The sequence below is a fragment of the Empidonax traillii genome, unplaced genomic scaffold (assembly GCF_003031625.1).
Source record: "Empidonax traillii isolate 1590-97213 ecotype Southwest subspecies unplaced genomic scaffold, ASM303162v1 scaffold283:size781446, whole genome shotgun sequence".
In the NCBI taxonomy this organism is placed as follows: domain Eukaryota; kingdom Metazoa; phylum Chordata; class Aves; order Passeriformes; family Tyrannidae; genus Empidonax; species Empidonax traillii.
The window spans coordinates 644,336-656,948 of NW_020955476.1; the positions used below are offsets into that span (position 1 = coordinate 644,336).

General features: G+C 34.5%; 1 protein-coding gene across 2 annotated transcripts in view; it reads left to right on the forward strand.

Moving 5' to 3' along the window:
- PPP4R4 (protein phosphatase 4 regulatory subunit 4) overlaps nt 1-12,613 on the forward strand; it is a 74,514-nt gene that overhangs the window by 27,862 nt on the left and 34,039 nt on the right. Inside the window, exons 4-7 of one of the 2 annotated variants that reach the window (XM_027890285.1) lie at nt 8,378-8,525; nt 9,226-9,299; nt 9,731-9,837; nt 12,376-12,483. In XM_027890285.1, coding sequence (XP_027746086.1) covers nt 8,378-8,525; nt 9,226-9,299; nt 9,731-9,837; nt 12,376-12,483 — 437 coding nt within the window. Of the gene's footprint in view, nt 1-5,996; nt 6,095-8,377; nt 8,526-9,225; nt 9,300-9,730; nt 9,838-12,375; nt 12,484-12,613 lie in introns of those variants that run through there. The other variant, XM_027890284.1, reaches the window with a different exon arrangement.

A 12,613-nucleotide genomic window follows, 5' to 3' on the forward strand; every position in this document is an offset into this window, starting at 1 on the left:
TTATTTCAAACTCACTCTTTAGGAGGGTATGTCCAGTAGGTCTTCCACATTAATTCACTGAATTTATGAAGTATTAACAGGTATTACATTCTAAAAAAAAAAAGGTTACAACTGGAAAAAAACCCTGAAACTAATACTATTTATGTGTTCTAAAGATTTAACAGTATTTTGACAGCTTTTTGAGAATTCTTTTTGAGGAGCATCTAATCATAATGGGTTATTTTGATCTTCTCAGTCTCCTTCCATCCAAACATTAAGATTTTCATGCTGCTGACCAGAAGAGTATAGTTTGCTTTTAACTGTCTGTGAAATGTCATACACTACCCTACCTACATTTTTAGTTAGTTGAGGTAGATGCATGCTGACCATGTAATGTTATACAGTAATTTTATATACAGATATGTTTATATAAAGGATACTTGGGTTGTTCAACCTGGAGAAGAGAAGGCTCTGGGTAGACCTTATTGTGACCTTTCAGTACTTAAAACAGGCTTATAGGAAAGGTTTAACCTGTTGAGGGTAATGGATATAACTAAAGGGTAGATTCAGACTAGATCTAAGGAAGAGATTTCTTACCATGAGAATGGCAAAACACTGGAACAGGTTGCCCAGAGAAGTTGTGGATGCCACATCCCTGGAAGTGTTCAAGGTCAGACTCTGAGCAGTCTGGTCTGGTGGAAGGTGTCCCTGCTCATTGCTGCGGGGGACTGGACTAGATGACCCTTCCAACCCAAATCATTCTATGATTCTGTGATTTTAAGGAACATATAGATCTCATGTATTTCTACTCTACCCTAGATATGAACCCTTGGCTAGAAGAAATGTAAAAGTTCATTTAAGGCGTGGTTTAAGGAGCAGCTTCAGCCAAATAAGAACAAACTGCATCACAAATACTAATGCAAAGCTTAATAACTCTATATGAGGCTGCAGTAGGAATTAAGATTTTGATTACATTAGCCAGCCTGTTAGACTGGTTTTCAGTGATTTTAAAGGCTGCCAGTTGGGTGGAAAAATACATTTGTTTTGGCTATCAAAATATCTCATAGTTGGTACACAGCAAATATCTGAGTTGTTTTTGTTTAATTTTTTCGTTGGATTGGTCTTCTACCACTACCATTGGCAGTTTTTATGTGATTAAATCAAAGTTTTGATTTAGAACAGTCTCTAACCTGGTCTTGTGCAGTTGATGACGGATATAAACCCAGTTCTAATTTATACAAATTGTCAACTAAAGGAGCATTGTGTTTGTTAGCAGTTATTTCAGTATTTTCAAAGCCTTGAGTTATGTTAGTAATTTTATGGACAGACTCAGTTTCCTTGTTCCCCATGTATTTTTAGAGATACATTTGACACTTTCAGTAGTGTGAGTCAGTCATGATTTTACCAGGACACTTTTTGAATTTAGTGGTTTTTTTTTCCCATATAATTCTAAATCTCTCCCTTTTTAACACAATTTGCCAATAGGAGTGCTATTTTCTAGTTGGAAGCAACTAATGCTTAACAAAAATATTTAGATCACTTGAGACAAGAAGCATTTAACTAGTTACTGGCTCAAGCTAAAAGATTGATAATCTGAAATTCATTGAAATGAAATGTAGAGTTATTTTAAGAGTCTGTGTTGTCCTTTCTATCTCAAGAACGTTAGGGTTGAGAAGAAATTTTCTGTAGTAGCTGCTGTGAGTTTTCTTGCTGTATCTGTATCAAATTCTCATTGCCAGGTATAAGAAAGCATGTATTAGTAAGAAAAGTGAGATGATTGACTCATGTGCTTATGTTATACAGTTTTCTATCTGCTGAGGAGATGTTTACTAAGTAGTGAAGTGGGCCCATGCAAAAATTATACTTGTTTGTTTCACTAAATTGTCATTATGTTTCATTGTCTTCTTTGCTGAAGTTTTCAAAAATTAATTACTGCTTTTGTTGAAGACCTATGTGGATGTGTATCTCTGAGCTTTTTTTTTTTTTTTTTTTTTTTTTTTTTTTTTTTTTTTTTTTTTTTTTTTTTTTTTTTTTTTTTTTTTTTTTTTTTTTTTTTTTTTTTTTTTTTTTTTTTTTTTTTTTTTTTTTTTTTTTTTTTTAAGGCAGGTACCATAGCATTATATTAATAAAAGAATTAAATAGAGTCATATTATGAAAAATTACTTGGTATATTTCTTACTGTCTGGGGAATTGGCCTTAAACTGAATCCTCCCTCTGTCTCCTAATGTTAAGGAAGAGGCTGCTCAAGGAACAATTCAGTATTTGTGAAAAATTAATTTAATGAGTCATATCCTGCACATTGTTATGAATTGATTGACTGAAAGATGAGAAACAAATATTTTTGTAGTCCTTACCATGATTACTTAGCAGATATTCTTCTGTAGATTATTTAAATGCAAGTCCTGCTGCAGGGAGGACTTAGGTTCGGCATGGTAGATGTACTCCATAAAGTTCTATGCACCAAAACATGCTGGGGATCACCCAGGTGAAAAGCTGCTTCACAGAGGAGCACATGCTGGTCACCAAGCTGAACATGAGCCAGCAATGTTCCCGTGCAGCAGAGCATCCTGGGCTGCATTAGACAGGACATGGCAAGCAGTTCAAACGTGATCCCTCTCCTCTACTCCACTTCCTGCTCTACTCCACCTGTAGCACTTACCCAGTTTTGGGCTCATCATAACAGAGGAGGGCTGAGACTGTTCAGAAGACCCTTGCAGAAGAAAGGCTTGGAGAGGATCTTATCAACATATGCAAATAAATGAAAAAGTCAGGCTCTTTGCAGTGGTACCCAGTGACAGGACCAGAGGCAGTGGGCACAAATAGAAACACAGGAGGTTCCTTCTGAATATCAGAAAACACTTTTTTACTGTGAGAGTGACCGAGCACTGGCGCAAGTTGCCCAGAGATGTTACTGTCTTCCTTCTTGGAGGTATTCAAAAGCAGTCTGGGCATGCCCTAGCTCTAGGTGGCCCTGCTCAAGCATAGGGATCAGACAAAGTGACCTCCAGAGAGCCCTTCAGTCTCAAGCGTTCTGTGAATACCAGACATCATCTCTAAACTTCATGTTATCTTCTGAAACTTCTGTGATCCCAGGGAGACTCTTATTTCTTAAGGGGAACTAGTCCAATTTTTGTCTGATTATTTAAATTCAGCAAATAGTTAAGAAATAGCTCTCTTTAGACCTAAGGACTAGTAGAGACAGATTGTTTAGAAAACATTGAAGTTATGTTCTGTGCTATAAGATGCAGATCGATACGCAATTTGTTTAAATATATATGTGTTTAAAAATGCTTTGAGAAGAATGACTTGAAGTTGCAAAGTAGTTGGAAACCCTTCAACTTACATGAAGTATGTGCAGTTACTGCCACGTTATTCTGACACAGGTAATGCAGTCTTTCCTAAACCAACCTCACTGACTTTAGGAGAAGTTGGTTTCATTTTTTTATGTTTAACATATTGAATCCATTTTTGCCTCTAGTGTTTCTACTTTGAGAGCAGATCTCATCCTGAAATGAAGGAGAAATAAGAAACACTGGGGATTTTTTACTCTTATTTTTCAGGGTGTAGAGAAGTGCTGGTTTTGGCTTCAATAAAAAGTCTATTATGGGAATACAGTTTTTGACTCTAGTCTTGTATTTTTTTTATATAGGGACAGTGGAAAAAAATTTAGAAGTGTGATCATTATCATGAACAGGGCCTAGAGCCTGGAAAATATTTGTACAGTGGGAGTTGGATCTCAGTGTGATCTTAGATCAGGTAGTACTTAATTATTTTTGTAAAAGTATCTTCCTGTATAATATTAAAGAACATTCAACTGAAAATAGTATATGAAGAAAGAAGCATTAGGAATTGAAGACAGAAATGTTAGAAATGAAGCAGACAACTTTAATAATAAATGCAATCAATCTTTGAGTAAATTACTGAGAAGAGCAGTGTGGTTTTCATCTCACAGTATCATTTAAACCCAAACTGGATACCCTCCTAGATGATAAATTAAATGAAACCTAAGTTAATGGGCTCCACGCAGGGGTAAAAGAGTAAAATGTAATGAGGTCAGTCTAAATCTAAGCATTCCTTTCAGGTTTAAGCTTTATAAATTGAAACTTTCTGATATGTGTTAGGTTTCTTTCTGTAGCAATGGCTTTATAAAGCCAGTTTTTCAATGGTGTTCTGTAATCTATTGTTTATTTAATCTGTAATAGAAGTACAGTTCTGCAGGCATGTGCATTGCACTTTTAACTGCAAAACAGTATTTGGCATCATTAAGTTGATGTATTTTTTTTCTTATCCTTGTTTTTGTTGGAGGAATTTTCCTGACCATTAAATGGAAACTTTAATAGTCTATAAAGGCATAATTGAACTCAACTGTGATTAGAGTCTTCAAATGTAATCTGGCATTGCAGGGAAATAAGCTGATTTAAATGACTGCACTTGGTTCCACTTCTTAAGACAGGGAAAAATGATTTGTGAATTCATATTGGCAAATGAAAAATGAATTGTGCAGTAGTTTCAGAGGACTATTTATTTGAAAGTATTGTCACCATATAACTGCATAAGGAAACCAATGTACTTATTCAGGATACTTGCAGAAACTCAAAGCAAAAATAAATACTGTTTTTATTGGAGCTGTGAATAATGCAGAGGAACCAAGAAATAAATTTTCTAACTGGATACATTACAAATTTGTATTTCATTCATGAAACATTGGTAAACCTGGTTACTTCCATAAAAATAGAAATGTGTATATGCAATTGCCTATTATTTGTAAAATCTAATTAAATTAAAATTACATCAAAGACACTTTATTTATTTAACATTTTTTTAGATCTGAGATGAGCAAAATCAATATGTCAATAAATATTACATGAGTAATGATTGAATTAGGTGTCAGTATGCTATCAAAATTTTGGGTATGCTATCAAAACAAATACCCTGTATATAATTTAGATGTTAAAGTAGAAATGAGATTATGAAATATTTTTCTTAAGTTCTGTTAAAATGAAGTGGCATCCTTGTATGGGTTCTTTTGTATAGAGAACCCCACTCTGGATTTCTGCATGCACCTCCTCATGAACTTTGGAAGTAATTGAAATGCAGATTTAGAGAAAGCTTAGACATCCTTATCAACTTCTCTTCCTACACCAAATGGCTCTTTTCAAATGATGTTAGTAGTATTTTCCCTTCTTTCTATCCTTGGGCTCTGCAACCAGAAGTGGTGGAGGGAGACTACAGGTCTACAGCAAACTATGACTGTTCTTGTTGTAGTATATACATCAAGCTTTATTCAATGTTGTCTGATGAATTTCAAACCCCTTTTTTACGATTTACTTATTTTCCCTATCTGTCAGTCTCCTCTTGAAGTTTTTTCTTTTTCTATAGTTGATTTTATAGTTTAAGAAGAGGTGGGGTGATTTTCATCCTTTGTTATACCTAACTTTGGTCTTAAGGTCCATTCTCATTGTATCCTTTTATTTCTGTAATTTCCATTATTTCTGTGTCTTATAGTCTTGAAGGAAAATTTCTGTCATATCAACACAATTACTAAAATGGTTTGACTATGTTCCTACTTGCAGCATTCTTTCAAGAGAATTCTCTTGTTGCAGGACAAAATGTGCATTTGAAGTAGCGGTGAACTTCCTTTTTTTACAATTAATGGAATAAACTAGGCTTTCTAAATTTTGCAAGTTTTGATGCCTGAGTTTAAGTTGTGGACATTAGAATAGTCAAGAACATGCTAATACCTAAAATTCCATTAAATATACTTGTCTGAATAAGATAGGAAAAATATTTTTCCTACAGTGAAAATCTGTGAAGTATCCATGCATAGAAAAATACATTACCTTCTAAATAAATAGATTTATGTTAATTAAATCTAAGTTATCCAACTTGAGTTAAGTGAAAATGGAAAGAGGAGACCCATACATTTTCAAATGCAGAACTGTGCAGTTCTGAGTGCAAACATCAATGCAGACAGGTGTGTAAGAAATCTAGAAATTTACATTTCAATGTCTCCCGAGGTCCATGAGGAGGCACATCCAGAGAATGTGTTCTCACACATGACTATCCAGAGTTGTGTGGATCTGTGGAGGAGACTATTTGGAAACTTTGTTTGTTGGTAAGTAACCCTGTTTGTATTGCGCACAAAGCAAATACATACGTAAAACTGAATTCAGAGAATCATAGAATCATTTAGGTTGGAAACAAACTTTAAGTTCATCAAGTCCAACTCTTAGCCTGGCTCTTCTCCAGTATTTTCTGGTCTCTGTTAGCATCTGCTGGGCGTAGATAGTGCTTTTGATTATCTTGGGGATATTTTTTGAACAAGTGTAAGACAGAATCCCAGAACAGTATGGACAGATATTCCAATCCCAAAAATATTCAAAATGCAAAATTGGTAGGTGTCCTTATTCTCTCTTGGCTGTGGATGTAATACCAATGGAGGAACAAAGACAGAGGTAGGCTGTGGAAATAAGAGAGTGATCACCATGGCTATTGAATGCAGATATTTTATCACACTTATTGATAACAGCTCAGTGTGTTTCTTTTTTTTCATTTGGGGGAGCAAGGACACAGGGAATCCTTATAGAAATAAATGTGACCATAAACTGAGACAGGTCTTGAGAGATAAGTAATAGTTCTCCTTGAAATCAAATAGACTAATAATTGTACATTTGCACATACAAACTGGTTGACACTTGTGGAATGAAAGCTTCTCATTTTTTACCAAATCTACTAAAAATTTCTCAGTTGTTCTTTACAAGCCATTTTGTCAGCAAATTTCCTCTGCTATATAATACCTAGAATCATAGAATCATTAAAGTTGGAAAAATCCCAAGATCATTGAGTCCAGCTGTTTACCCAGTACCACCATGTTCACCACTGAACCACGTCCCCAGGTTCCATATCCATATGCCTTCTGAATACTTCCAGGAATGGTGACTCCACCACTTCCCTCGTGGCCTGTTCCAATGTCTGAACACCCTTTCATTGAAGAAAGCCACTTTACAGCCACTCTACCCTAACCTTTACTGCTGCATGGGGTTGCTGTGACCCAAGTGCAGGACCCAGCACTGCCTTGTTGAACCTCATTCGCCTTGGCCCGTCAGTCCATCCTGTCCAGATCCCTCTGCAGAGCCTTCCTACCCTCCAGCAGATCCCGTGTCATCTGCAAACTGATTGACCCTAGTCCTGGTCATCAGTAAAGGCATTAAACAGGACTGTCTCCAGTATTGAGCCCTGAGGAACCACTTGTGACTGGCTGCAAGCTGGATCTAACTCCATTCACCACCACTCTTGGGACCCAGCCATCCAGACAGTTTTCAACTCAGCAAACAGTGCACCTGTTCAATACATAAGCATCCATACACTTAGGTGCATAATGAATACTTTCGTAATCTGATCTAGGCTTATTTTTATTTTAAATTAAAAGAACAGATTATTTTTTATTTTTGGCAAGTGATCTGAGAATGCACTGTTCATGTCAAGCCCTTCAAAAAAAGAAACAAAACCTATGTATATAACATGTTATGTAAGAAGGATGGGCTTTAAAGTCTTACAAAATTTGGAGTGACTTGTGAATGAGTGTAATGCTTTAGTGGTAGAATAATGAACTCTTTATTTTCTCATGAAATAGATACATTTAGAGAAGTAAACAAATGAAACGTTCACCTATCTGATAGATATTTACAATTACTACTACTTGCAATGAATGCTGTGTCATAGATTGCATCTTGGAAGTTCTGTGCATAAATCTGAAATTTAAAATACAAATAGTCTTTTTGTTTAATTCAACAAAAATAATAATATTTTATCCCCTTATTATCTTTGTTTAACTTTGAAACTGATGATTTTAAAGACAGCTTAATTAATTATATTCTTGTATGTTAAAGCTTGTATGTATGTACTGAGTTAGCTAGATAAATATTCTAGTCCATCTTGCCTTATTCTTAGGACTATATATATGTGCTTTTTAATTTGCATTCCATGTTAATTTTCAAGGGATGAAGTTTAGGTTGCCTTCTGCTATTTTAGTATCTCTCACTGAATGAACAAATTACTTCTTTTTAATTTATCTGCATAAACAGCAGAAGTGCAATTGTTGGCTGGTCTGTTTTTACTTCTAATTCTGTAAAGTTGAACAATCCACACGCTGATGAAACTGGAAGGCACAAAAAATATTTAAATAAAATATTATAATTAACTTTTATTCATGCTATAATATAAGTAAATCTAATACCTGCAAGAAACTGCTGTTAAGAGAAGAAATAATTTTACAGAGAATTCTGTAGTTTACCCTACTTTTTGCACATTAATTCTAAAAGGGAATGCAAAAACTTGTGTATTCTTTCAGTACATTTCTGCGTCATGCTTTATATTGATATAATTTGTAATTATACAGGAGGTTCTGCATGTTGCAGGAGTGGAAATGCAGTTAACAGCTGCTGTTTCATTTTTGACTGTTCTGCAAGAGGAGTCGGTGTCCATTCATACATATTCCCACTCCTTCCTACACATCATTCTCCAGAACCTGGAACACAGAGATGCAGGTCAGAGCTGCACAGCTACTCTGATGACTGATGACTTCTGTATGTTTTGTTTCCTTAGGGACCACACAATACTGGGTAAAGCAGTCAGTGTAGTCACCGTGACTTTGTATCTAGACTTGCATGAATGAAAACATTTTTGCATGCTGACCATTTCCATAATAATATTTAAATGTAATTCTGACTGAAGTAAAAGCAACCCCACTTTGACTGAAGGACTAAATCTCAAAGTTTTTACTGGATTGGAGCTTCTCTTGAAGTACCAAAATTTTTTGGCTGAAAAGCTGGAGGGAGGATGGTTGACATTTCCTCTTTGTTGATTAGTTTTTCCTAATTTCTTTGACACTGTTTTTGGAATACAAAGAAAAACAAAAGGCATTTTGTAAAACTAGAAAGTTTCTGGGGACATAAGGAAAGAAAATGCTTCTAAATGAGGGAAATTAGCTTTATAAAACAAAACAGGAGCATTCTTAATTTTATACAGGAATTTAAAAGGTACAAGAAATGGGGGCAGAATTTGCTTCTCACCTATCCTGCTTCTTAGTTTGAAGCCTTAGACATTAATTTAGTGGCTTCTAGGCACATTGCTCCTTGAAGAGATGTCTGTGAGAAGTTAGAACAAGTTTTGTAAAGCTAATGTCTATTTTGTTGCATGTACAATATAACGTGGGTTATATAAAATATAACCATTTCTTTTGCCCAGGTGTCAGCAATGCGTGGTTAGAAACTCTTCTTGCTGTAATAGAAGCTTTACCAAAAGAAACTGTCAGGCATGAGGTAATAATAATCTCTCACTTATGCTAACAAAAAGTAAGATTAAGATTGAAAGATTGTATTTCCCTGCAAGTTTTATTCACTTCTGTAAGATTTGTGGCACTTCTGTACCTGGCAAAATGAACACACTGTAAGAGAGGAATATGCTAGAATGTGATAGAGGATCTGTTGCTGTGATTTGAATCATAAAATGCTATTTGTGCCAATATAGGTGTTTAATATTCTATAGTAGCACTGAATATTGAAATCAGCTTTCCAGTAGACTATTAATGTACATGGGCATCATTGCTGTTTGTATTAATTAATTCCATGAGAAAGTTAATAAATGACATCTGGGATATGTTTTCCTAGTTTTTTTTTTTAATAAGAGGAATACTTTATTTATGTTCACAATTCTTTTGTTCATTTTTCTTTTTTTTTTTTTTTCCACATAGATCCTGAATCCACTTGTTTCCAAAGCACAGCTTTCTCCATCAGTTCAGTCCCGTTTAGTTAGTTGTAAAATCATGGGAAAAGTAGCTAACAAATTTGAAGCCCATATGTAAGTAAACTGAAAATATCTTTTCATTCCATAGTATAAACCAGTATTCTTTGTTAATGGACAAAAATTACTATAAGAAAAGTAGACTTGTTGCAAAAATGAAATGCTTTCTTTTTATAGATCCGTTTATCTGGATATTAATTATTAATTATAAAAATGTTCATTTTGTAAGAAGGTATGCTTATGTTCATCAGTTCATAACTTCAGTTTGTATGTTCTTTCACAGGTTTGAATGGATATGCTTCTCATGCCATTCTTTCATATAATTTTTCTTGCTAGAAAATACTCCAAACAATGGATTTCTCTGCAATTTTCAAGGACAAAACACAATTTCATTACCTTAGAGTTTCTTGTCATAAACAAAAGAATTCTATTTCTTTTTATTATCTAACCAAATTTAATATGTAGAATTTTTGTTTTCTGTCCCACTTCTATGGAGATACATTCAGGAACCACTGTTATTCCCTTATAGTATCCAGCCCTCAGATTCAGTGTCTGTGAGTTTGGAGAGTGGAGGAGAAGAGGGAAGCAATGATAAAAGTAAATCTGAATAACCTACCTGCCCAAAGCAGTTGGTATAGTATGGAAGTTGGTATGGTACATTCCTCGGACAGTTTATCCAGGCTTAAGGTAGTAGGGCCATTTCACCCAATGTGTTTCCTATCCAGGCGGTTGGCCACATCTGATTTTGAATTACAAAAGAAATCCACTGAGGGCTACCAAATGCACAGAAACTGTGTCTAGCTGAAAAAGTCTTCTCTAATGATGATTTTTATCTGCCCAAAAATGCAAGAATTGAGCATAATAGAAACGAAGAAGAACAGGATGATATGACAAGACATTTAGGAATAAATTTCTTTAGGTTGTGATATTTTTTCTTCAATAAAAAAGAACTAGAAGCAGCCAAAAGGAAACTATCTACATCATCATTTGTTGTTTACACTGTGCTTTATGGACATGAAAATGTTAATGAGCATGGTAGAGTTTTTTTGACAATGTTACCAAAGTCTTCAAAATCTTTATATTCCGAATTTGTAGAATTCTGTCAGAATAGTGGTCTCATTCATTTATTTGAAGTTACATTCTCATGAAAATAAGAGACTTTGCAGGTAGCTTGGAATCTTATGTGAGAATACAGTAATATTAAGTAGTAGCTGTAATAATCATACTTTCTTTCGTTGTGTTTCTTTAATATGATTCCTTGCTGTTCAGAAGTAGGAAACCCCTCATTTCAGTGAACAGATAATAGCTCCTTTTCTGCACAGCAGCTACATGTTAAGAATGGCTGAAAATTTTCTGGGACACATTGTTCATCTGGTAGAGAGCTTTGAGTGCAGTTTAGAGGGCTGAAAAGAGACATCAGTCCCCAGGTTTAAAGTGTGGCAGACTAAGATTTGTGACACACTCTTGTTCCCCTCGTACAGGCCAGGAGACATACCTGTCCTCGGGAGTTGACAATATATAAGCATATCTTCACTTTCTTCTTCAGAATGACACGATTTTTTCTTGTAAAATTTATACTATAATTAAAAACTTTGTGTTTCATGCTAATCCCAGGTTGTTTTACAAAGTATTGAGAAAGTCCTGGCCTTGTCAAATAACATCAGTTTTTCTACCCTCTGTTCCAGAGTTCCAACAGCTAATTACAGATGTCATTGGTTTTTTTTTCCCAAGTAGCCCTTACTTCAAAGTATTCTAAAATGCCAAAATTCCAAGAATTTGTACAATTTTTGAATCTTGAGGCCAAACTTTTTTCTAAGAAGCAAAGTAATTTTCACTGGAACGAGTGGAGACTGTGCAGGCTGGCTTGAAAATTTGCTTGTCTGTGACTACATATTATTTCTCTTGAGTTTTGCAACAACATAAGGATTTATGTAGAGATATTTTAAGAATACTCATTACAACATCTTGGGCAATGAGAGGAAACACAATGGCTGATACTGCCAAGTTGTAGTATGTGTTTTTACTTAAATAGAAATCAAAATTTTTATTTTATATATTTATATATTATTTTATCATTGATTTAACATGAATACCTGATCTACTTGCATGAAAGCATTGCAGTACTCAAGCTTTTAATCTTAAATTCTTTTTCTTCTTTCTTCTCAATTACCTCTTTAGTGATACCTGCATACCAAAGATGAGGTATTACAGACATTTAATTGGGATTTTCACTTCCATTTTTTAATTCTTTTTATTCCTTCAGTGGCTATTCAAAAATCCTACTGAAGATGGTTATTAAATGAGGACATCTCTAAGCCTGCCTACTATTTAGTTTAAAAAAAATTAGTAGATGAAATACGACAAAATGATGACAGTAAATAGTCCTTTTCCTGTTTCTTTGTAGCATATATTTTTTGTCCAATGTACAGTATTCTTTTATAATTGCAAATTCTCAGAAATATGATTTACCATGTGTGATAAATTAATTTTTTAAAAGTTACCATTACAAGTAATGGATGAGTAAAATTTGAGCACTACTGAGTGGGTTTTACATATTCTTGTTCTGTTTATTAATTTAAATGTTCACATTTTTAGTATTAAAAGAGAGGTTCTTCCATTGGTGAAATCACTGTGCCAGGATGTGGAATATGAAGTTAGAACTTGCATGTGTCGGCAACTGGAACATGTAGCTCGAGGAATCGGGTGAGTGCAATTTGCCAAACTGAGTCTAAATGCAAAATCTTTCTCTAAAATATTTAATGGGAACCTAAATCTCCTTTTAAAATTGCTGCATTCATGCATACTGGCTAATGAATTTGGAGTGCACAGATGT